Below are 25,835 nucleotides of genomic sequence, written 5' to 3'. Positions count from 1 at the left end.
AGAATTCACCAGTGAAGCCATTGGTTTGGGGATTTTCTTTGTGGGAAGTTTTTTGATGACTAATTTAGTCTCTTGTTAGAGGTCTGTTCATATTTTCTACTTCTTGAGCCAGTTTCAGTAGTTGGTGTGTCTGATCCAAACATGACATGAAGAGAATGGCACTTCAGCTCCAAGTTCTTCCCTCACCCCTGAAACCCATAATCCCAGTCTAATCATGAGGAAAACATGAGATAAATCCCAGTTGAGGGATATTCTGCAAAATATCTCACCAGAACTTCGCAGAGCTGTCATGATCATCAAAAATTAAGAGATTCTCAGAAACTGCCATCCCAAGAGAAGCCAAAGGAGACAGGATGACTAGATGCAATGTGGTGTCCTGGATGGGATCCCGGGACAGAAAAAGGTATAAACTAATGAAATCCAAATAAAGTATGGGCTTTGGTTTATAATAACATATTAGTGTTTCAACATACATTGCCATATTGATACAAGCTGTTAATAATAGGAGAAACTGGATGTGGAGTGTATGGGACGTCTCTACTATCTTCACAACTTTTCTGCAAATCTAAGACTATTCTAAAATAAAAGGCATGTTTTAAAATGGGAGCAAATACTTCCTCATATAATAAAGGCTGAGAAAATTAATCGTTGGAAGATCTTCAGTATAAGAAGTACTAAAAGAGTTCTTCTGGCTGAATAAAAATGATCCTAGATGGAAACATGGAATGGTTGAAAGAAATGAAGAATACCACATTTTAAAACAACATTCATTACAATATGTTGTTGGGTTTAAACATATGCAGAAGTAAAATATATGATAACAATAGTACAAAATGGGATAGGAGAGTTAATGGAGTTATCATAGGTTTTTTGCATTGTTGAGGAAGTGGTACTAGTACTAATTTAAGGCACTAGTACTTTAGTAAATTCACAGACGCATATTGTAATCTCTAGGGTAATCGTTAAAAGAATAATTTTTAGGGGCTTCCCTGGTGGCGCAGTGGTTGAGAATCTGCCTGCCAATGCAGGGGACACGGGTTCGAGCCCTGGTCTGGGAAGATCCCACATGCCGTGGAGCAACTAAGCCCGTGCGCCACAACTACTGAGCCTGCACGTCTGGAGCCTGTGCTCCGCAACAAGAGAGGCCATGGTAGTGAGAGGCCCACACACCGCGATGAAGAGTGGCCCCTGGTTGCCGCAACTAGAGAAAGCCCACGCACAGAAACGAAGACCCAACACAGCCAAAAATAAATAAATAATTTTAAAAAAGAATAATTTTTAAATGATAATTAGAAGTGTATAATCAGGGCTTCCCTGGTGGCACAGTGGTTGAGAGTCCGCCTGCCGATGCAGGGGACACGGGTTCGTGCCCCGGTCCGGGAAGATCCCACATGCCGCGGAGCGGCTGGGCCTGTGAGCCATGGCCGCTGAGCTTGCGCGTCCGGAGCCTGTGCTCCGCAACGGGAGAGGCCGGAACAGTGAGAGGCCTGCGTACCGCAAAAAAAAAAAAGTGTATAATCAATAAAGAAAAATATGGAATAAATGAAAATACTTAATCCAAAGGAATACAAGAAAGGAGAATAAATAACATTATATGAATGGAAAATTAATAGCAAGATGGTAAATTTAAATCCAACTGTATTGCATTTAATGTAAATGGTCTAAATAATCCAATTCAAAACAAAGATTATCAGGATTTTAAAATTAATCAACTATATGCCATTTACAAGAGATACAGTTTAGATGTAAAAATACCAGGTAAGTTGAAAATAAAAGGATGGAAAAAGATATACCATACAAAGACTATCTGAAAGAAAGCCGATATGATTATATTAATATCAGACAAAGTACACTTTTAAATTAAAAGAATTTCTGGACACATTCTAACACATTCTTTCACTGATATAACACTGCCCTAATTAACATGTGCAACTAAGCACAAAGAAGGACATTTCTTAGTGATGTGTTGAAACAAAAAAAAGCTAAAGCAATCTTAAATTTGTCTGAACCTAAAACACAGCTTCAAAATATATAAATCAGATGTTGACCAAACCAAAAGGAGAATAGACAATTCCACAATGGGATTACACTAGAAATCAGTAAGGAAAAGATAACTAGAAAGTCCTCAGTTGTTCGGAAATTAAGCAGAACACTTCTAAATAACATACGCATCAAAGAATGGAAATTAGAAAATATTTGAACTGAAGGATAAGGAAAATATGACATAAAAACTTGTGGAACACAATTAAAATGTGCTTAGAGGGAAAATTATAGCTTTAAATAGTTAAAAAAGGAGAACATTTGAAAACTGGTGATCTAAATTTCCATCTCAGGAAGCCAGAAACAATAGCATTGTGAATTCAAAGAACATAGAAAAAGAAAATAGTAAAGATATGAGCAGAAATCACTGAAATAGAAAAAAACATGTACAATAGAGAAAATGAATAAAGCCAAAATCTTGTCCATTGAAAAGATTAAAAACATTGATAAATTTCTAGTAAAATGGATTTTAAAAAGAGATAAAACACCAATTATTAATATCAGTAATGAAAGGAGACACCATTACAGATCATTTTTTTAAAGAACATATTATTAACAACTCCATGTTTCATAATTTAGATGAAATGGACTAATTTACTTGGGGGAAAAAAGCTTCCCAAACCTGATAGAAGATAAAATCTGAATAGCCCTATATGTAATACAGAATTAAACCTTTAATAAAAAATCTTATGACGTTATGTGCAGGCTGAGATGGCTTCAGTGGTATGTTCTTTCAAATATTTAGGGAAAAAATTAATAGCTATATTACAGACTTTTCCAAGGAATAGAAAAGAGGGAAGACTTCCAAACTCACTTTATGAGGCCAGCACATCTCAGGTACAAAACTTGACATGGACATTACAAAAAAGGAACACTACATACCAATATATCTTATGAATAAGGATGCAAAACTCCTAAACACAATATTAACAAATAGAATCTGATGATTTATAGAAAGAATAATATATCATGGCCAAGTGGGGGTATAGCCAAGGAATCTGAGGTTGGTTTAACATTCAAAAATCAATCAATATAGTTCAACACATTAACCGAATAAAGGATAAGACATGGTTTTCTCAATAGATGGTTTCCTTAATAGATGGGGGGGAAAACAGATTTGATTTAAAAAACAAGACATATTCATGATTAAAAACTCTAAGAAAACTAGAATGATAAAGAAACTGCCTTAAATTGATAATGGATAGTTTCAAAAACTCTAGGGCTAACATTTTAATTAATGATGAAATATTAAATACTTTCCGTGAACTCAAGAACAAGACAAGGTGTCCACTATTACCACTTCTATTTACACTTGCACTGAGATTTTCAATAGTGCAATAAGAAAAAGAAATAAAGGATATGAAGGTTGAAAATAAAGTGAAACTGTCATTATTTGTTGATGGCATGATTGTGTGTGTAGAGAATACAAAACAAACAATTTAAATTAATACATGAGTGTAGTGTGGAGCAAGCAACAAACAATTAGGACATTTTAAAAACTATCATTTAAAACAGTATCAAAAAAACTCATCTAGGTACCTGGGAATAAATCTAATAAAAGTTGTTGAAGACTTGTACACTGAAAACTACAAATTTTCCAATATTCTTCCTAAGTTTCTGAGAGAAATTTCAAAAGGTCTAAGTAATTGGAGGTATATACCATGCTCATTCATCAGAAGACAATATTTTTACAGCAAAGTAAAAACAACATACAGCTGTGTATAACAACATGGGTAGATCTCACGGAATGTTGGTCAAAAGAAGAAAGACAAGAGAGTACACACTGAATTATTTCATTTATATGAAAGTCAAGAAAAATTGAAACAGTTGTTCAAAAAATTGAACAATTGGGAGGTATTGACTGGGCAGTGGCATAAAGGAGCCCTCTGGAGTGTTGATAAAGTTCTTTATATTGATCTAGTTACTGGTTTCATGAGCGTATACATACGTAAAAATTCACATATGTATATATGTATTTTGTGCACTTCCCTGTAGTTTGCTATTATCTCAAGTTTTTACAATTTAAAAAAGAAATTTTGAAAAAAGCAATGGGAAACTATTGAGAGGTTAATAGAGGTGAATGACATGATCCAATTTATGTTTTAAAAACAGGTTTTGTGGGCTTCCCTGGTGGCGCAGTGGTTAAGAATCCGCATTCCAATGAAGGGGACACAGATTTGAGCCCTCGTCCGGGAAGATCCCACATGCCCCGGGGCAGCTAAGCCGTGCGCCACAACTACTGAGCCTGCGCTCTAGAGCCTGTGCTCCACAACAAGAGAAGCCACAGCAATGGGAAGCCCACGCACCGCAACGAAGAGTAGCCCCCGCTCGCCGCAACTAGAGCAAGCCCGCGTGCAGCAACAAAGACCCAACGCAGCCAAAAATAAATAAGGTAAAATTAATTATTATTTTTTTAAGAACAGGTTTTGTGTGACAGACTAGAAAAGGGCAGGAGCAGAAGCCAGAAGACCAGTTAAGAGGCCAGTGCATGGGCCCAGGCAAGGAGTGCCACTTGCTTAGACAGGAACCATAACGGTGGAAATGGAGAGAAGAGGGACGCTTTGGAGACGGGTGTGGAAGCAGGATCTGCAGGACGTAGTCAACCAGAGGAAAGTGTCACGAATGTCTTTTGGGGTTTCCACCAGAGGAAACGGAAGATGAACAGTTGAGGAATGCCAGGAAAGAAAATGAGGTCTAAAACTTGGGGTGGGAATGGAGATTTTGAAGAAGAGCAAAATCTTTGGATTTTGCCCAGGAGAGGGCTAAGGAATTCCTTAAGTGGGAGGCGAGGCTTGGCGGGAACAGCTGAGGCCGGGTTTGAGAAAGGGGCCTAGGGAAGGTTTGGGTGGGTAGGAGTATTTGGGATTAAGGTGCGCAGCGGAGAGGCGGGAACTTGGCCTCGGGAGGGGTGCGGTAATTCTAGGCCGTGAGAAGCCGCTAAGAAATGCAGTTGGAGAAAGGGGCAGACCCATAGGAACTAATAGTCGGCACCCGGGATAAAACCCGCAGGACTGGGAGGCTAGCCAGGACCCGCCCAGGAGGTTTGAAAATGCCGGATTAGGAGTGCCCGAGATTGGGGGTCGACCCAGCCTCACCCCTGGGGCGGAACCAATTGTGACGGCAGCGAGGTTTGCTGCCGGCGCTACAAAAGTGCCGCACGGGGACGACGGCGTGCGCCGGCGTGACGCGGCCGCGCGGCATGGGCAGGGCCGAGGCCTAGGCGGCGACGAGAGCTAGAGGCCGCGGCGGGACGGCGGCTCTTCCACCCGACCGCCATGAGCACCAAGCAGGTCACTTGCAGGTCAGTGCGAGGCCCCGCAGGTCCTTCCCCGGGTGCGCCCCAGTCCTGCGTCAGGGAAACAAGCCGGAGCGGGGTCGTGGAAAGTGGCTCCCGGTTCGGGGTCCGGCTTCCGCAGGCGAGGCGGGCGCGGCGGCCGAAGCCTGGGGCCCGGCGGCAGGAGCCTGGGACCCGGCGGTGCGTGGCCGAGCCTCGTGGCGACATCTGGACGAAGCCAGCGCGGGCGGCTGGAAGGAAGGACTGCTGGTGGGGTCCTGGGGGCCGGGCCAGGAGGGTTTAGCTGGAAAAGGTGATTTGGAGTTGCGTAAAGGGGCACCAGGAGGTGGTTTACAGATGGAGATACCACGCAGGTGTAGGCTGTTAATCGTCGGTGAGGGCCTCAAAGAAGCTGGGGCCCCGAAAGCGGCCTTGGTTTCCTAAGAGTTTGGAGAATTCCGATGCAGCGTAAACTTGCAGAGTTAGCGAGTTAAGAATTGCTGTGTGGAAAATAGCATTTACTGGAAGTTTGTTCATTGCCCCGCATATTCCCAAGTCATTTATACTCGTCACCAGTCTTCAGTACTAGGCAGACGTTATTCCTATTTTGCATTGCAGGAATCTCAGGCTAACGGAGGTTGAGATTCTCATCTTACTAAGAGACCCATTTCCGTGGAGAAATACAACATTAATGGGTGGCTGGTTGTAGAAAATTCAAAGCCAGGTGGCTGCACTGCTCCTGTTAAATACAAATAACTTGATGAGTAACACCCTCATTCCTTGCTAAGCGTGTGGCTTGAAGGTACTGGGATCCTAGTCTTATTGGACCTGGAAAGTACAATTTTTCTTTTCATAATTGGTTTAAGTCTGTGTGGGAAACATTGATTAGGGGGGAAAAAACCAGCCCACAGTTGTATGGTTTGATTGTGTAATGAGCAGTTTATTTAATTATCATCTGTGTTGTTACTTTTTTTCATTAGTATGAATAGTTGAGACAGTGTAATGTAAAAAGTTTCCTGTTAGCATTAGTCTACATTAACTGTTCAGTCAGTTTATGCAAGGCCTAGGTGACGTATATTTAGCAGTTGTCAGAAACTTGCACGTAAGTGTCTATAGAAAAGAATTTTACTAGGTTATTTGTAATAGAAGGTCTTTTGTGAAGACCTTTGTGTATGTTTATTTTTATTTGTATAAAGTTCCCCCTGTTGGAGCAATATTCTTAGTCATTGTGGACTGTATAGCAAATTTTGGTTACTGCTCCTAAGATGCGGCCACATAATGGTGCACGTTTATATGATGCTTTGTAATTGAACCTCAACTCTGTGTGGTAATCTAATTTTACAGATAAGGAAACCTTATGCTCAGGCTTGAACCTTGCCCCTAATTCACATCTAACTGCAGGAGCAAAAATGTAAATCAGGATCATCTTGGGTTTTCTCCTTCTATACTAGGAGATGGCCTGACCTAAAAGCTTTAATTCTGTTTTTCCCAAATAGGGGTGTCCTGCAGGAAGTTGGTGCAGAGAAACTAGAGTGGGTTGGAACGTTGGGAAGGAATCAATTCTGTTTAAGTACTAACTGTTGTTCGTTGCAGGGGTTTGCAGTGTGCTGGGTGCTCTTTGAGGTTCTTTACAGCCGTGTCGCATGTAATCCAGCAACATGCACCATTGCACAGATCATAAAACCAAGCCTCGGCATTGAAGTGACTTGCCAAGGTTATTCAGCTTCCAGGTGGCAGATATGTGGCATCAGAATTTATGCTCTTGTAGACCCTATGGCTCCCAGATAAGTTTCGGAAATGCTAAATTAAAGTTTCTTTACTACAGGAATTTTCAAAGCTTTTAATATGGTCATATGAAAGGAAAACTCAGCCAAAACCATAAGGAAAATAAAGGTTACTTGCAAAGAGATGTGAAGGAGTTGGGCCTCACAAGGGCTGCCTCGCCAAATAAAAAACAGAACACATATTTAAACAGGAAAAACGACCATATTACCAAGCGTACCAGGTTTACGTTAGTGTGCTCGTGATGGGAAAGCTTTTCTCACTTGATTATCTTATTCACTGAAGTCATATCTCCACACATTGGTAACTTACATGAAATGATCCAGGTATGATTTATTTGGGGGACCAGATCTAAACTGAGTGGTCTGCTGTTTTTGGTTTATGTCAGGGTGCAAACTGTTTTTGGTTTGTTTTCCTTGCTGTGGGGTGTGATATACTTGCTTATTCTGAATGTCAGCTGGACAGGGAGTTTGTTTTGCTTCCATTCTAATACGAATTATTTCTCTCAGAGAGATGGATGTGAAATGTTAGGATTCCGAGACTTAATGACAAAGATACTGCATATTTATTGCCTGGAATGCAAGAATGGCCCCTCACACAGTTGTGCTATCAGTCAGCTCCCCTGATTTCTTGACATTCCACTCTATCCAGAATTTCAATCTGGGGATCCTTTTTTGCTGATTCTTTTTCCAAACCATCTCCCTAAGTCTTCCAGTCTGTTTTCAAAGCCCTGGTGCAGGCCTTTATTATTGCTTGGTAACCAGTTTGTTTGTCCTCCTCCTCAGTGTGATAGAGGTCCCTTTGTTTTATAATCAGTAGTACAAGACCTAGAATTACAGTTTCCTGAGAGTCGGGCCTAGAGCTTTTGACTCACTGAAAGTCACAAAATATGGGGCATCTTGTGGCCAGTGAGTGGTAGGAGAAGCTTGAGCTCCAGACTTGGGCAGTTCTGGATTCTGATTCTGGTATCACAGTCTCTTTATCTGTAAAATTGGGATAGTAATGCCTAACCAGCAGCGTTGGTTAAGAGATTAGATAACAACGACTAACCATCCTAAGAGCATTTCTGGTGTGTTAGGCTAAGCACTGACATGCAGTCTGTGAAGTACAACTATATCATATTACAGATGGGGAAAAAGGTCTGGAGATTTAATTAATTTGCTCAAGGTCACAGGAAGCTCTCTGACCTCAGAGTCTTCCTTTACCCACTACACTGTACTTTATTTCATCCCCACCTCTTATCAGTTATTTCAAGCCTACTACCGTGCCTCGCATTAGCTGTGTCCCCCTTGATGGACCTTTTGTCACAAGCGGTACGGCCATAGAATTTAAGTCTGTGAAATTATGTGCGAAAACAGAAAGGAAGGTGACACTGAGAATGCAAATTACCCATATACCTGGAAACGATTTGCAAAAGTGTTTTGCTAGAGGCAGGCACCGTTGAAAGACCTGCAAGAAACCAGATTGATTCTGTTTGGTTCAGCCGTCAGGCTGGTTCTGTGGCCAGTAGTGAACCTCATATCCTTTGCAGCATATAATAGCCACACCATCTGAAACGGTCTTTGGGGTCACCCAGGATAACAGATGACTTTGGAGTGTCCCCTAGAAAGAATCTCCCTGCTCTGAGTCTCCAGCCATGCACTTCCCCCCTCATACTAGCAACAGCCCACACTCCTCCCCAGCTCCTCTCAGTCTTCTCTCTAGGAAGATATAAGGGATGGTTTGGCCATAGGGAAGGGTGAGCAGTTGGAAATTTATTACAGGGTGTAACATGAAAAGGGCCTGGATTCAGTTTAATATAACCTAGATGCTGAGGAATCGCTATAAGCGGATGACAGAGATGCCCCGAAGGACAGGCAGGATGCGCTCAGGGAAGTTTTGTGTTTGTCACTGGGGAGTGGAAATGGTGACATATGCTACAAAAATAGGGCTGGCTGGCTCTACCTCTTATAACACTTGTTTCACACCCACCTTTGTTGAAGGCAATGATGGTGGCCTAGAAGTTATTTTTGAACCTGTTAAGATTTCAGCTCAGTGACTTACAGAAGTAAAATGGCTTGCATGAAGTCACCAGCTTATAAGTGACAAAACTAGAAGCTTTAGGTGGTGGTTAAATATTTTGGATTTTTGATGGGAAAGATAGTGCAGTTTGGAAGGCAAGTTTTCTGAATAGGACTTCCTCTTGCATGCCTGGTTAACAGGTGGTATCTGGTAGAGAAGCTGTGGTAGTCTCTTACCCTGATTCTTTCAGGAAATCTTGTCTAGTTCTCCAAAAGAAATTATTAAATGAAGTATTTGTTAGATCTCTCTTTTGTGAACCTGTTTATGTAACCAGTGTGAACCTGTTCTCTTCCACTCTTTGTGAGTTTACTAATCCTGATCATCGGATTTGGCTCTTGGCACTGATTTTATTTTTTTTATTTTTTTACTTTTATACCTTCAAAGATTACCATACTTGAGGATGATTGGAACAATGTTACAGTGTTGAGTAGCATTTCTCAAGAATTATTACCAGACTGCTTAGAAGCGTCATAAACTTTCGTGTCCAGGATCCCAAGACCACCCCTGCAGCTAATGATTGGCTAGAATGACCCATGGGACTAGCGCATAGTCGTACTCAAGGCTAAGATTTATCACAGTGAGTAGTGAGGAGTCACAGATGGATCACAAGGGAGAAGGACTCAGGCGGCATCTGGAGGAGCCCATGTGCAGGCTTCCTGCCCTCACTTCCTCCCATAAAGGGTCACAGCACACTCTTCCTCCCGCAGCAGAAATGCAGCAGCAACATGTGCCCAGGGAAGCCCACTAGAGATCCAGTGCCCTGGACGGTCACCCTCTGCCCAGCATGTACCCAAACCAGGCTCCCAGAAGGAAAGCAGATGTTCAGCGTAAACCACATTGTACACAGTGTAGGCACAGTGAGCCACTTTGATCACTTAGAGACAGTTTATATCAGTGTAGGGAACTGTTTACCAGCCAAGTCCCAGGTGCTATAAGCAGGGCCTTGCCTCGTAAGCAGGCTCAGACCTGCTCTATTAACTCTGCTGCATACTTTTTAAATCAGTGTTGTGACAAGATTCTTTTCATATAGGCCTTTTTTTTAAAGTTTCTAACAAGAATACCCTTCGTTTGCCAGATTCTGAGCCTTTTTTCTTTCTTTTTAAGTAAATCTACAGCAGCCTTATAGCAAGTTACTACACAATCTCTGATTTAGTGGAAGACTCCCAGTGGGTGTTGCCTGGGAAAAGCATAACTGACCATCTAGAAAAGACCCTATAGGACGCCACCTTAGTATGGTCACTTACATCACAGGTCCAGTCATCTTTGTAGGCTCAGAAATTTGATTCTGTTGGTGTATTTAGAGATGGCTCATGCTACCCAGACTCAGTAGACACTGACATACAAAGTAGAATACCCTTCTAACATTTCCCGGGAGAAAAGAAATTGTCAGGTGGGCCTGGTCAGCACTTCTGCTTTTGGGGAGATAGACAGGTGGAGAAAATTAGAAGTGTGCTTAGGGAGCAAGGAGGGATGGAAGGGCCTCCAGCTCAGCAGCCTCCCAGGCCCATTGTAGGGCCGAGGTACAGCTTGAATTGCCACCTGTGTTCTCTGGTACCCTTTCTCTGGGAAGGACAGTCCGGGCCTTCTGACCTTCCTTAGAGTCCACTCCCTTTCCCAACGTTTGAACGTTGTCAGTAGTTCTCCAGTTCCAGGCACAACCACATAATTGGTTAGGTTTAGGCTTTCTGTGTTCAGTCGCATTTGGTGATGTTCCAGCTGCGTCTTCCTCAAGTTATTCCCAGGCTTTTTTCCCCCCTTGATGTATACTTGATGTACAATATTATGTAAGTTACAGGTGTACAATATAGTGATTCATAGTTGTTAAAGATTATACTCCATTTATATTTCTTATAGAATATTGGCTATATTCCCCATGTCATACAGTATATCCTTGTAGCTCATTTTATACCTAATAGTTTGTTCTACTTAACCCCCTACCCCTATATTGCCCCTCCCCCCTTCCCTCTTCCTACTGGTAACCACTGGTTTGTTCTCTGTATCTGTGAGTCGGCTTCTTTTTTGTTACATTCACTAGTTTGTTATATTTTTTAGATTCCACATATAAGTGATAACATACAGTATTTGTCAGACTTATTTCACATAATGCCTTCCAAGTTCATCTATGTTGCTCCAGATGGCAAGATTTCATTCTTTTTACTGGCTGAGTAGTAGTCCGTTGTATATACGTATACCACATCTTCTTTATCCATTCCTCTGTTGATGGACATTTAGGTTGCTTCCACATCTTGGAAATTGTAAATAATATTGCTGTGAACATTGGGGTGCGTGCATCTTTTCAGATTAGTGTTTTGCATGTATCTTTTCAAATTAGTGTTTTGGAGGTTTTTTTATATACCCAGGAGTGGAATTGCTGGGTCACATGGTGGTTCTTTTTAGTTAGTTGGGAAACGTATGTACTGTTTTTCACAGTGGCTGCACCATTCTACATTCCCACCAACAGTGTAGGAGGGGTCCCTTTTCTCCACACCCTCACCAGCGTTTGTTATTTGTGTTCTTTTTTATGATAGCTATTCTGACAGGTGTGAAGTGATCTCTCACTGTGGTTTTGGTTTGCATTTCCCTGATGATTACTGATGTTGAGCATCTTTTCATGTGCATGTTGGCCAGCTGCATGTCCTCTTTGGAAAAATGTCTATTCAGGTTTTTTGCCCATCTTTTTTAATCAGGTGGTTTGGTTTTTTTGATGTTGAGTTGTATGAGCTGTTTATATATTTCGGATATTAACCCCTTACCAAATCATTTGCAAATATTTTCTCCCCTTCAGTAGGTTGTCTTTTCATTTTGTCGATGGTTTCCTTTGCTGTGCAGAAGCTTTTATGTTTAGTTTGTTTATTTTTTATTTTATTTCCTTTGCTTTAGGGGACAGATCCAAAAAAATATTGCTACGATTGATGTCAAAGAGTGTTCAGCCTATGTTTTCCTCTAGGAGTTTTATGGTTTCCAGTCTTAAATTTACGTCTTTAATCCATTTCGAGTTTATTTTTGTGTGTGGTGTTAACCGGATGTTCCCAACCATGTGTTCAAGAGCCCCAGCTCTCTTGGGTCAGGGGCCCCAAGTTGGGAAGCACTATACCATGGAGCTGCCAAGAAAGCACACTGTGGGCTGGAGCGGTGGGAAGGTTTCTTGGTCCAGCCAGGACTCGTGCTGGTCATGAAGGAAGGTGGGTTATCACAGTTAAGTACAGTGAAAGATGGGGTACAGTGTTGCAGAAAGGGGCCACGGTATGGACAGAGGCAGACTGCCAGGAAAATCAGTTTTGGTGGGAAAAGGTCAGGGCTGTCTTGGGAAGACCAGAGCTGGGGTCCCCTACTCAGCAATTAGATCTTCTCTAAGTCATCACACCTCTCTGAGCCTCAGCTTTCCTGTCTGCATCATGGGTATAGAGCTAATATTCCTCAGAGTAGTATCAGGATTAAGTGAGATAAAGAAGTAAAAGTGCTAGACAGAGTACTGATGGTACTGCTTGTTGGAGCTGTTGTATTTTTCCTCATTTCATGGATTTCTGATAACATACTTGTTCAGAGGGAGGGAGGGCCCTCCTTGCCCCGAAGTCTTCATTCAAAAGGTATGTGTTATCCCTTGCTAAAAAGATAAACTGTCACAGCCATACGGGAGAGGGGAGAAATGAGTGAAACCAGAGTGCTTGGGAGTTGATAAGGTGAAAGCTGGTGTGGAAACATCTTGGGAGTTACCCTGCCACTGTCTGCTTTTGTGTATGTTTGAGACTTTCCATAGTATATTTTTTAAGTTAAAACATGGGTTCACAGATAAAGCCCCTTTACAGAGCAACCTCCTGACGGGCTCCTCTCACCTACACTTCCAGCCTCTCCAGTCTGTCTTCGCCCTGCAGCTCCAGTGGCCTTTCTGCAAGAGGCCTAGGAAGGGGGTTTAGTGTGTCTCAGGGCTTGACTTGGGCCCCTTGTCCCTTATTGGGAGGCGCACTCATCACTATTCCAGCTGCCCCAGTCAGGCCTGATCCTCCATCTGTCTCGGCAGGCCTGCCGCACCCTCGTGGGGCCTCGCTTCCCTGCCTTTCTGTGTGTTTCTGGCACATACTCCTCCCGCCCATCGGCACCCGGGCATTCTGTAGAGTGCTTGGCTAGGCGCCCCCTGGGCCAGCTCCCCCTTCTCTCTGCCTCGGTCCATGGACTGTGACTCCTCAGCCCGCTGCGTGCATTGTGATAAGGCCCAGGTCCCTCTTGTAACTAACTGTCAGCTTAATCGGCAGCGTATTTTTACTAAACTAATAAGAGCTGAACTTTGGGGGTACCCACTGTGAGATAGGTATTGTACTGAGCATTTATGTGGTTTTTTTTAAACCATACTCTCTCCAGCATTCGATACTTATCGTAATTTTTTTTTAATAAATTTATTTATTTTTGGCTGCGTTGGGTCTTTGTTGCTATGCGCGGGCTTTTCTCTAGTTGCAGCGAGCGGGGGCTACCCTTCGTTGCAGTGCACGGGCTTCTCACTGCGGTGGCTTCTCGTTGCGGAGCACGGGCTATAGGCACGCAGGCTTCAGTAGGTGGCTTGCGGGCTCAGTACTTGTGGCACACGGGCTTAGTTGCTCCGTGGCATGTGTGATCTTCCCGGACCAGGGCTCGAACCGGTGTCCCCTGCATTGGCAGGCGGATTCTTAACCACTGCGCCACCAGGGAAGCCCTTCATAATCTTTTAAAACTAAAGCAACCATTTACTATTACAAAAGCAGTATATGTTCATGGTAGAAATACTAGAAAGTACAGATCAACAAAAATAAGAAAATACCATGGGGGAAGGGTAAGCTGGGACAAAGTGAGAGAGTGGCGTGGACATATATACACTACCAATGTAAAATAGATAGCTAGTGGGAAGCAGCCGCATAGCACAGGGAGATCAGCTCGGTAGTTTGTGACCACCTAAAGGGGTGGGATAGGGAGGGTGGGAGGGAGACGCAAGAGGGAGGGGATATGGGGATATGTGTATATGTATAACTTATTCACTTTGTTAAAAAGCAGAAACTAACACACCATTGTAAAGCATTTATACTCCAATAAAGGTGTTAAAAAAAAAAAAAAAAACACCATATGCCTTACCCTCAAGGATTGCCACTCGTAAAAAGGCTATTGTCGGGCTTCCCTGGTGGCGCAGTGGTTGAGAGTCCGCCTGCCAATGCAGGTCCCCGGTCCGGGAAGATCCCACATGCCGCGGAGAGGCTGGGCCCATGAGCCATGGCCGCTGAGCCTGCGCGTCCCGAGCCTGTGCTCCGCGATGGGAGAGGCCACAACAGTGGGAGGCCCGCGTACCGCAAAAAAAAAAAAAAAAAAAGGCTATTGTCTGTCTTTTCACATTGTTAAAATGCAGATGTGTGCATGTGTGTAGTTAGTGTTTACCAAAATGAGAGCATACTCTATGTGCTGTTTTAAAATTTTTTAATTGTGGTAAAATGTGCATAACATAAATGTACCCTCTTAACCATTTTTAAGTGTTCAGTTCAGGAGTAGTAAGGACATTCACACTGTTGTGCAGCCATCACCACCATCCACCTCCAGAGCTCTTTTCATCTTCCCAACCTAAAACTGTGTCCCCTTTAAACACTAACTCCTCATTCTGCCTCCCCCAACCCAACAACACCCATTCTCCTCCCTCTCTCTGTGAATTTGACTATTCTAAGCACCTCTCATAAGTGGAATCACACAGTGCTGTCTTTCTGTGTCAGGCTTCCGTCAGTTGGCATAACATCTTCAAGGTTCATCCCTGTTGTAGCACAAGTCAGACTTTCCTTCCTTTTTAAGGCTGAGTAATATTCCATTGTATCTGTAGACCACATTTTGTTTATCCATTCATCCTCTGATGGACACTTGGATTGTTTTCACCTTTTGGCTACTGTGAATAATGCGCTCTGAACAGGGGTGTACAAATACTTGAATTCTTGCTTTCAGTTCTTCTGTGTATATACCCAAGAGTGGAATTGCTCAATCATGTGGTAATTCTATTTTTAATTTTTTGAGGAACCGTTTTACTGTTTTACATAGCGGTTACACCATTTTACTGTATATTCTGTTATCTAATATGCTTTTCTCAGTTAATTATCTTCAACTTTCCATGTCAATAAATTACCTGATAGCTAGTCCGTACTCAGATTTCCCCATTTGTCCCACAAATGTTTCTTACAGCTGGTTTGTCCAAACCAGAATATAATCCAGGGCCAAATATTGCATTGGTTATTACATACCTTATATTCTGTCTACTAATCTAGTGCAGTTTCCTCCTTTTAAAATTTTCTTCTTTTAACAGCTTTATTGAAGTATAATTTACATACCATATGTAGGGACTGTGTCTATACGTAGCCTATATAGGCTGTATAATCTTTATAAGGACCATTCTGTTCCTATAGATTTGCCCCTTTTTTAACACTACTTATAAATGGATTCATACAACATGTGGTCTTTTGTGTCTGACTTATTTCACTTACTGTAGTGTGTTTGCATCTCATCCTTGTAGCATGTATCATTATTCCTTCCTTTTTATTGCCAAATAATATCCCGTTGTATGGATATATTACATTTTGTTTATCCGTTCACCAGTTGATGGAATTGTCAGTTTTCACTTTTTGACTATTATGAATAATGTTGCTATGAACATTCATGTATTATACACGTATTTGTGTGAACATATGTTTTCATTTCTCTTGGGTAAACACCTAGGACTGGAATTGTTGAGTCATATGGTAAATTTATGTTTAAGTTTTTAAGAAACCACCAAATCATTTTCCAGACCCAGGCCCCCTCCCCTTATTTTTTTCCATGACGCTTCGTTGGTAAAGAGATCTGGCCCACCTGCTGCCTCTTCTTTTGTATTTATCTGGTTGCTTCCTCATGAGGTCTTCTAGCTTGTTCCCAATCCCCTGTATTTCCTATAAACTAGAAGTTAGATCTGAAGTTTTGTTGGATTCAAGTTAAATGTTTTTGACTAGGATACATGGCAGGTTATGTTGTATATTTCATTCATATTGGGTAACATCAGCAGACATGTAATGTTTGAGGTTTTTTGTTTTTCCATATAGATACTGGGTCCAGCATCATTTGTTGAATTACCTTGACACGTTTATCAAAAGTTAATTGACCGTGCATGTGTGATTCTATTGACAAGCTTTTTCTTTTTCTTTTTTTTTTTTTTTTTTTTTGGGCTCTCACTGTTGTTGCCTCTCCGGTTGCGGAGCACAGGCTCCGGACGCGCAGGCTCAGCAGCCATGGCTCACGTGCGCAGCCGCTCCACGGTATGTGGGATCTTCCCGGACCGGGGCACGAACCCGTGTCCCCTGCATCGGCAGGCGGACTCTCAACCACTGCGCCACCAGGGAAGCCCCCGTTATCCTTTTTAAATATAGCAGTGTGTATATGTCAGTCCCAAACTCCCTAACTATTCCTTCCCTCCACCCTTCCCCCCCCGGTAACCATAAGTTCGTTCTCTAAGTCTGTGAGTTGTTTTGTTTTGTAAATACGTTCATTTGTATCATTTCTTTTTAGATTCCACATATAAGCCATATCATGTGATATTTCTCTTTCCCTGTCTGACTTTACTTCACTCATTGTGACAATCTCTAGGTCCATCCATGTTGCTGCAAATGGCATTATTTCATTCTTTTTTATGGCTGAGTAATGTTCCATTGTATATATGTACCACATCTTCTTAATCCATTCCTCTGTTGATGAACATTCAGGTCGCTTCCGTGTCTTGGCTATTGTAAACAGTGCTGCAATGAACACTGGGGTGCATGTATCCTTTCGGACCATGTTTTTCTCCAGATATATGCCCAGGAGTGGGATTGCAGGGTCATATGGTAGCTCTGTTTTTAGTTTTTTAAGGAACCTCCATGCTGTTCTCCATTAGTGGCTGCACAAATTTACATTCCTACCTACAGTGCAAGAGGGTTCCCTTCTCTCCACACCCTCTCAAGCATTTATTGTTCGTGGATTTTTTGATGATAGCCTGTCATAGCTGGTTTTAAAGTCCTTGTCTGCTGAGTCCATCATCTGTCATTCCTGTTAATTGACTATTTTTCTCCTGGCTATGGGTCACATTTTCCTGCTTTTTGGTATGTCTAGTAATTTTTGATTGGATGCCAAACATTGTATTTTTGAGCATTTGGATTTTTTGGTCTTCCTTCAAAGAATGTTAAAGTTTGTTTTAGTTGACAGTAAGTTATTTGCTATCAGCTAGATCGTTTTGAAGCTTGTTTTTTTTAAAAAAAAAAAAAAAAAGAAAATGTTTATTAGGGCAGGTCTAAAATCTCTTTATTTGGGGACTTGTTTACCCTTAATGCCAAGGCATGTCCCTCTACAGTTTCCTCTGAGTATTCAGCCAGGCCTCTCTGCTCTGGCTGGACAGAACTAGAATGCCTCCCAGTTGTTCTTTCAGGGCCAGAATTGGACAACTTAGTGGAACATTCTTATATGTGTCTCCTGGTGCTCCACTATCTTTTTTGAGCCTCACCACAGTTTACAGTAGAGTAGGCAGTGTAATTTTTGTTTTATAGGTAAAGGTAGGAAGGCCCAGGGAAGTTGGTTTTGTGACTTGCTTACATGTGGCACAGCTAGATCTTGAGCCCAGGTCTCTGACTCCTTTACAGCCATACCCTTTAAAATCCATGAGAACAGAGCAGTCTTTCAGTGTGCATTTTCTCAATCATGAGGCTCACATTTTACGTATGTGGCCTATCTTAAATCAAGAGGATATATCTTAAGACAAATGCATGGGATCATTTTTCTTCCAGAAAAGCTGTCATTGAAATAGATGTGGTGAATCTAAAATCACTGTCTTGGGCTTCCCTGGTGGTGCAGTGGTTGAGAGTCCGCCTGCCGATGCAGGGGACACGGGTTCGTGACCCAGTCCGGGAAGATCCCACATGCTGCAGAGCGGCTGGGCCCGTGAGCCATGGCCGCTGAGCCTCCGTGTCCGGAGCCTGTGCTCCACAACAGGAGAGGCCACAACAGTGAGAGGCCCGCGTACCGCAACAACAACAAAAGTTTTATGCCTCTGCTTGTCTCATCAGGTATTTTATGCATGGTGTGTGTCGGGAAGGAAACCAGTGCCTGTTCTCACATGACTTGGCAAACAGCAAGCCATCTACCATCTGCAAATACTACCAGAAGGGCTGTTGCGCCTACGGAACTCGTTGCAGGCAAGCACCCGCTTCTATCGCCAGCTGTTACACTGAGTTCACTACCTTCACGGATTTAAATCCTGGGTCTTGATGATGGGAAAACTTTAGTTTAAAAGTAATGTTACAAAAATAATTTTGAAACCTCAAATTTAGTACCATAAAAATTTTAATTTTTCAGAGTCACTTTTCATGTCTATTCTTATGAGTCTATAGTTATAAATTTGCCCTCAGAGTATACAAAAGATTTTCTATCTTGCCTTTTTTTAACATGTCATAAGCTCCTTCCAGCGCTGCTACTTTATGTCTTACCTGTAATTTTATAATTCTTCATAATGTTGACGTACCATCATTTTATTAACTATCCCTGTATTAGATACTTAAGGGGCTTCCAGTTTTTTGCTATGAGTGCAATGAACATTTATGAGCATGTAGAATCATCCTTTTTTACTAACATCTGTAGGCAAGTTTTGTAACTTCTAGACAGGAGAAAATTCCAAAACCTGTTCCTGTGCTGTTGTAGTGAAGGGCTGATCTGCTTTCCTGGGCTGCAGAGCTCCCTTCAGTCCTTCCTCTGTGCTGCCTGGGATGTGGGAAGTTGGCCCACTCAGCCCTCCCCCTGCCAGTGGGCGCCCCCAAGAGACAGTCCAGGAGAAGCCAGTCAGTCAGCATCTCCGGAACCGTCGGGCTCTCTTTGTGTGGTCTGGGCAGTGCATCTGTCCCACCCAAGTCCCACAGGACACTTAAGTGGAGGTGATAGCAGTGTACTACTCACTCTGAATTGCCAGGTAATTCTTACTAATTGATAAGACTTTTATCAGTTAAAATACAGGGAACGATTGTCTCATTGTCCCCATCTACAGATGGAGCAGAAGGAGGGATGTTCCAGGTCTGGGGAATGCGGGAGGCATGTGCATGTGGTGTGTCCGTAATGCATCTGCTGTGTGTTTTGTTCAGGTACGATCACACGAGGCCCTCTGCTGCAGCTGGTGGGGCCATGGGCACTGTTCCCCACGGGGTGCCCTCCCTGGGTTTCCACAGTCCTCACCCTCCTTCCGACCTCACTGCATCAATCGTGAAAACTAACTTACACGAGCCCGGGAAACGTGAAAAGAGGACATTGGTACTTAGAGACCGAAGTGAGTGAGCAGAATCCTTCTGTTGCCTTTTTGAACAGCACTCTTGCTTTCCTTGGCCTTCTCTTGTCAAGGGGGCTCCTAACCTCACACCCAGAACAGTCCTGAGAACAGGCTACATCTGGCTGCAGAGCGTTCAGATGACGCATTAGGCCTCGTGTCCGTGGTGGAGCAGAGCGCCAGGTTTGCCTGGCAAAACATTGAAAGTGGCCTTTTTGTCACCATGTAACTGTCATCTGCATAGCGTGGTTGCCCAACTCTGAGAAGCACCAAGCTGTTCATTTCAAAGCTACATGTTTTGTTGAAGAGCACGTTTCACTGTTTGTCTTCTTGGTCAGTTCAGTCTTAGTTCTTAGGCTGAGCCAGTTCCACCTTTGGAAATAGAATAGCATGTTCAGGTTTGGGGAGTGATCTGTACCCTGGAGCAGGGTTTGTGTGGGTAGAAGGCTACAAATCGTAGTTGTTTTTATTGGCTGGTCCTCACCAGGTGAAGGGGTTTCTACTTCTGGAAATTGTTCAGCATAAGATAGGCAGATCCCATCCTAAGCAAACAATAAATCCATTGCGTCAGATATATCCCCTCGGAAAATGTTAGAAGCATGATGGGTAGGCAGCAGCTCCCGTGTGAGAAGCGGGTGGGTGGCCGAAGGACAGTTTGACTCTGGCCTCAGGACCCAGAGACTTGCTCCAGATTTTCATTCTCCTTCACTTTAAAAACATTGGTAACTTTACTGGTAAAAAGGAAACCACTGTATTCTATTGACCTTATTCTGAATTCCTTTTGACTTATACTTTGTTTTTTTTTAAATTTTTTTTTTTAAGTGTAACTGGTCCATGTGTTGAGATTTCCATACTTGGCATTTTTAAAAAGGAACTTTAGTGTTATTTTATATAAATATATCATGGTCTGCTTTGCTATTTCCCTATGTTGCCAATTATGTTTTTTTGTTTTTTTATTATGATTCTAAGTAATATCACTCTGAACATTTTTTCTTTTATTTTTCCCCTCTTGGCCTGTTTTTTTCCATACATCCCAAGAGTGAAATTCCCAAAGTCAGGGTTAATTTGTCAGGTTTTGACTGATTGCTTACCAGAAAGGTTGGGCCAGTTTTCATGTGTGTGTGTGTGTGTGTGTGTGTTTTATTTTAAGATCTCTCTGGCATGGCTGAAGAAAAGACTTGCCCAAGTGTGGTGAGTAATCCCGGAGGCTGCAGCAACCTGCAGAACAGCCCGGAGCTGAAGCCGCTTTCCTACCTAGAAGCAATCAGGAGTGGTCTCGACAGCTTGGAAGCTAGCAGTTCCTACAGCAGCGAACAGCAGCTGTGCCCCTACGCAGCTGCCGGGGAGTGCCGATTTGGGGATGCTTGTGTCTACCTGCATGGGGAAGTGTGTGAAATCTGTAGGTTACAAGTCCTGCACCCCTTCGACCCAGAGCAAAGGAAAGCTCACGAGAAGGTACAGTTGCAAGCCTTTACGGGAACTCTTTTTAAGGAATTTGAAGTGCACTAAGTGACAGAATCGGTATTTCTGTAAGCATCTTTCTGCCAGTAATACCTGCATTGTGTCCCTGGCCAGCCAGGCCGAGTTCTGGAGAATTTGAGGAGTTCGGTGTCGGAAGGGACCTTGCAGGTCATTAGGCTCCCGTGTTTGTGCGGGCTTCTGCTCAGCACAGAGCTGTGGAGGTTGTCTGAACCCTCTGCCGTCCCCCGGGGGGTGTTCAGGTGAGCACGGGTTAGCGCTTCCCTCCTCCCCAGGGACATGACATCCCGGTGCTGTGCTGTGGGTTCGGCTCATGTGTGCATCCACTGTGCGAGGGCCTGGGTCCTAGGTCCTTTGCATTGATTCTGGTGCCTGATGCGTGGTGCTGCGCAGGGGACATGCTCTGTTCACCTGCCTCCTGAGTGTGAAGGGATTCGTTCAGTAACTGGTTCTCGTAGGAAGAAGTGATGCTGCTGACCTCTGACCCTGGCCTGTCACCCTGATGTTTTAGATTAAGGGTTATTTGGCATTAACGGTGTTGGTGTTGGGAATGGCGGTACCCAGAGGGGCAAGGAGACCAGGGTCCCAGTCTTTGGGACCTCCTTGACCCCACAGTGGCCCTCTAATCTTCTTGGGCCTCTGGTCTCGGCTTTAAATTGGAAGTGACCATGGAGCAGTGCCGACAGGCAGGGGGTGACCCAGTGGTGGTCTTGAGAGAGTTTTGTGTCCCGAATGCAGGCCTGCCTGAAGCAGCCACACTCCCTGTTCCTTCCCGATCCTGGTTGTACTGTGTGGCCGGCAGTCATTCTGGGCTCTCACCACTCCCCAGCCCAGAACCAAAGGTTTCCTTCCCCCCTCCCTGTACTTCAGATCTGCATGTCAACATTCGAACACGAGATGGAGAAGGCCTTTGCCTTCCAGGCGAGTCAGGACAAAGTGTGCAGCATCTGCATGGAGGTCATCCTCGAGAAAGCGTCAGCCTCAGAGCGGAGGTTCGGGATCCTTTCCAACTGCAACCACACGTATTGCCTGTCCTGCATCCGGCAGTGGAGGTGTGCCAAGCAGTTTGAGAACCCAATCATCAAGTAAGTGCAGCAGGGGTCTTACCTATAGAATCTGGGAGAAGGTTTGATTGGGGATTTTCTTCCATCCACAGGGAAGCCTTCCCTTGTCCTACACAGGTGAGTGGTGAGTCCTTGAGCAAGGACTTGAGCAAGTCGCAGACCCTCCCTGAGCCCAACTGTCTTTTCCTTTAAAAAGGAAGGTGACAATTCCTGCCAGGCATTTAGGGTGTTGTGGGGACACTCAGCAGGGATCCTCTGTGTGAGAAGGCCCATTTGCCTCTGGCACAGTTACTGGTGGTCCGCCCGTAGGCCGATTGCCTTTTTTTCTTTAATCTGTAACGCAGGGCTTATTTGAGGACTAAATAGAATAGTGCATGTAACACATTTCACATAATGTCTGATACATGGGATGTACTCAGTGAGCCAACACAGGGTTTTATCCCCCAGTCTTATTGAGAGATAACTAACACATAACATCATAGGATTCTTAAATTCTGCAGTGGGGTGGGAGAAAAGCTAAGTCATAGTGAGAAGTTACCGTGTGCTGTGTACTGTCAGAAACTTCACGTACGTTAAGTCGTAATTCTCTCAGAGACCCTCTGATCATCATTCTCATTTTATGTATAGGGAAACTCAGGTATGGTGAGGTCAAGTAACTTGCCTGAAGTCACACATTCGTGTGGTAAAATACAGCTTTATTGAGATAAAAATGTACAACTCAGGGCTTCCCTGGTGGCGCAGTGGTTGAGAGTCCGCCTGCCGATGCAGGGGACATGGGTGCGTGCCCTGGTCTGGGAAGATCCCACATGCCGCGGAGCGGCTGGGCCCGTGAGCCATGGCCACTGAGCCTGCGCGTCCGGAGCCTGCGCTCCGCAACGGGAGAGGCCACAACAGTGAGAGGCCTGCGTACCACAAAAAAAAAAAAAAAAGTACAATTCAGGGTTTTTTTAAATATATATATATTCTTAGTTGTGCAGCTGTTGTTACTATAGTCTAATTTTAGAACATTTTCATCATCTTAAAAAGAAACCTCTACCTACAGTCACTGCCTATTCATCCCTCTTTCCAGCCCCTGGCAACCACTAATCTCCTCTTTCTCTATGAATTTACCTGTTCTGGACATTTCATATAAATGGAATCATACAATATTGTGGCCTTTGTGTCTGGCTTCTTTCACTCAGCATGTTTTCAGAGTTCACCCATATTGTAGCATGGATCAGTACTCCATTCTTTTTTTTGCGGTACGCAGGCCTCTCACTGTTGTGGCCTCTCTCGTTGCAGAGCACAGGCTCCGGACATGCAGGCTCGGCGGCCATGGCTCACGGGCCCAGCTGCTCCGCGGCATGTGGGGTCTTCCCGGACCAGGGCATGAACCCGTGTCCCCTGCATCGGCAGGCGGACTCTCAACCACTGCGCCACCAGGGAAGCCCCTCCATTCTCTTTTAGTGACTATAAATAATATTCCATTATATGGCTAGACCACATTTTGTTTATGCATTCATCAGTTGATGGACATTTGGGTTGTTTCCACCTTTTGGCTATTATGGCTAGTGTGCCTATGAACATTTGTTTATTTGTTTGAATACTATTTTCAGAACTTTTGGGTATACCCTTAGGAGTGGAGTTGCTGGGCATATGGGAACTCTGTGTTTAACATTCTGAGAAACTGCCAGACTGCCATCCATAGTGGCTGGACCATTTTACATCCCCATCAGCAACATAGGAGGATTCCAGTTTCTCCGTATTCTTGCCAGCACTTAGTTGGTCTTGATTTCTGATGTTAGCCATCCTTGCAGGTGTGAAGTGATACCTTAGTGTGGTTTTGATTTGCATTTCCCTGATAACTAATGGTACTGAACATCTTTTTCTGTGCTTATTGGCCATTTTGGAGAAATGCCTACTCAAATCCTTTCCCTATTTTAAAACTAGGTTGTCTTTTTTATTGTTGAGAAGAACATGTTTCAACAGTAAATTAGGTTAGAGGATTGCGTTTGTACCTTTTAGAATTCCGGGGTGGGAAAAACACCTGGAGCAGTCATGCATTTGACCACAAGGTTTAGTGGTGGAGTGGGCACAGGATTTGTAACTGAACCTCTCCCTTACTAACCTCATTCTTACTTCAGGTCTTGTCCAGAGTGCCGTGTGATATCAGAGTTTGTAATTCCAAGTGTGTACTGGGTAGAAGATCAGAATAAAAAGAACGAGTTGATTGAAGCTTTCAAACAGGGAATGGGGTAAGTGCTCTGCGCTCAAGCGTGATCTGGTGCGGGCCTGGCTCTTGTTTCCATCTTTGCTTCATGCAGGGCCTCCCCTGTGGGGAGGCCACTCAGTGTCTTTTCTCTCGGGCAGCATGCTGGGCTCTGGGGACACAGATATGAGCAAGCAAGGCTGTGGTGAAGTGGACTTGCTTAACGGTTTTTAAGCTGAGCGGTGTCCCTTAGAAATCCTGCTTGTAGTGCTAAGATAGCCTTTTTATCTCTGATCATTCGTTCAACAAATAGAGATGAAAGATCTGTCTGATAGGCCTTTTCTAGTTGCTGGAGATACAGTATTAAACAAACTAGACAAAAATCCCAGCCCTCACACAGTTCACATTCTACTGAAGGAAAAAAATAAGAATAATAAGAAACAAACAAGAAAATAGGAAAATGTTTATTATATGGTGGGGCTAAGGAGTGAAATAAGCCTGGGAATGGGGATAGGAAATGAGGGGATTGCAGTTTCCATGCTGGAGCCCAGAGGACACGTCAGTAAGGCGACCTGTGAGCAGAGATCTCGAGGAGGCAAGGCGGCGAACCATGTCCATGTGACTGAGAAGAGCGCTCAAGAGGGACGGGGCTGTCACTGCAGAGAAAGCTCTGAGGCTGGAGCGTGTCTGCCTTGTTCGGAACAGCAAGGCGGAGCTGCAGGAGAGAAGCAGGTGGGGAGAACACTGGAGACGAGGACAGGGGGAGTGGGGTGAATTGTGTCGGGCTCTGTACATCATTGGATAGACTAGCTTTTTTATTCTGGCTGAGGTGGGCAGCCGTCATACGATTTTGACCAGAGGAGTGACATGATCTGATATATTCTGAAAGGATCACTGTGGCTGAACCACTGAGAATATATTCAAAGAGGAGGCAAAAGTGGAAATGGGGAGACCAGTCAGGCTGTTACAACAGTCCAGGCGAGATGTGGCAGTGGCTTGGACCAGGGTAGGAGGCATGGAGGTGATGGGAAGTGGTCAGATTCTGGACCTGTTTAGAAGAACTGGGATGGATTTGCTGATGCGTTGAGTACGGCGGAGGATTCAGATTTCACTTCCAGTGTTACCACTTGTCATTTCTTTGCTGCACTTCTATCTTTGTTGGCCAGTTTCCTCTTTCAGTTATCTGTTTTTGTAAAATGTCTTGTGGATGTATCACTGGGCAACAAGGAGGCAACACAGCTCCACTGAATAACAGATGCACAGTGACCAGTCACCGACAGACTTGGGAGGAGAGTTAAGATGGTCAGTCACTGACCATGGCACACATGTGCTGTTTGTATGGTGGTTTGGACTGAAGAGCTGACAGTGTGTGCTTCACATGGTCACTCACAGTTGTGTGTTGTGGTGACAGAAATTTGAACCGTGTTGCTGGGGGACCAGTGGCACTTAACGAAACCATGGTGGATTCATTTCCTGTGTCTGCTGTAACATTACCACAGACTGGGTGCTCAAAACACCAGACATCTGTTCTTTCACACTTGTGGATGCTGGAAGTCCAAAATCCAGGTGTGGGCAAGGGTGGCTCCTCCTGGAGGCTCTGAGGGAGAATTTGTTCCAGGCCCCTCTCCTGGCTTCTGGGCGCAGCGT

At 43.9% G+C, this 25,835-nt stretch overlaps 2 protein-coding genes across 10 annotated transcripts in view; both read left to right on the top strand.

Moving 5' to 3' along the window:
* LOC113613285 (peroxisome proliferator-activated receptor gamma) overlaps window positions 1-4,202 on the top strand; it is a 231,601-nt gene extending 227,399 nt beyond the window's left edge. For 6 of the 7 annotated variants that reach the window (XR_003430157.1, XR_003430156.1, XR_003430158.1 and 3 more), the window contains one exon: window positions 4,153-4,202. The gene's annotated coding sequence lies outside the window, so the exon portion shown is untranslated. Of the gene's footprint in view, window positions 1-272; window positions 394-4,152 lie in introns of those variants that run through there. The other variant, XR_003430155.1, reaches the window with a different exon arrangement.
* A 200-nt stretch (window positions 4,203-4,402) lies between these two features.
* Window positions 4,403-25,835, top strand: part of MKRN2 (makorin ring finger protein 2) — a 29,285-nt gene continuing 7,852 nt past the window's right edge. The window contains exons 1-6 of one of the 3 annotated variants that reach the window (XM_027093760.1): window positions 4,403-4,432; window positions 18,214-18,342; window positions 19,279-19,460; window positions 20,608-20,912; window positions 21,807-22,021; window positions 24,124-24,234. In XM_027093760.1, the coding sequence (XP_026949561.1) occupies window positions 18,221-18,342; window positions 19,279-19,460; window positions 20,608-20,912; window positions 21,807-22,021; window positions 24,124-24,234 (935 nt within the window). In that variant the 5' untranslated portion in view covers window positions 4,403-4,432; window positions 18,214-18,220. Of the gene's footprint in view, window positions 4,433-4,597; window positions 5,342-18,213; window positions 18,343-19,278; window positions 19,461-20,607; window positions 20,913-21,806; window positions 22,022-24,123; window positions 24,235-25,835 lie in introns of those variants that run through there. The other 2 variants (XM_027093761.1, XM_027093759.1) reach the window with 2 other exon arrangements.

Source organism: Aethalodelphis obliquidens, unplaced genomic scaffold (genome assembly GCF_003676395.1).
Source record: "Aethalodelphis obliquidens isolate GAN/ISIS:26980383/991018 unplaced genomic scaffold, ASM367639v1 scaffold86, whole genome shotgun sequence".
Taxonomy (NCBI): domain Eukaryota; kingdom Metazoa; phylum Chordata; class Mammalia; order Artiodactyla; family Delphinidae; genus Aethalodelphis; species Aethalodelphis obliquidens.
The sequence above is the reverse complement of the archived record's forward strand: the minus strand, read 5'-3'. Positions and strand labels throughout refer to the sequence as shown.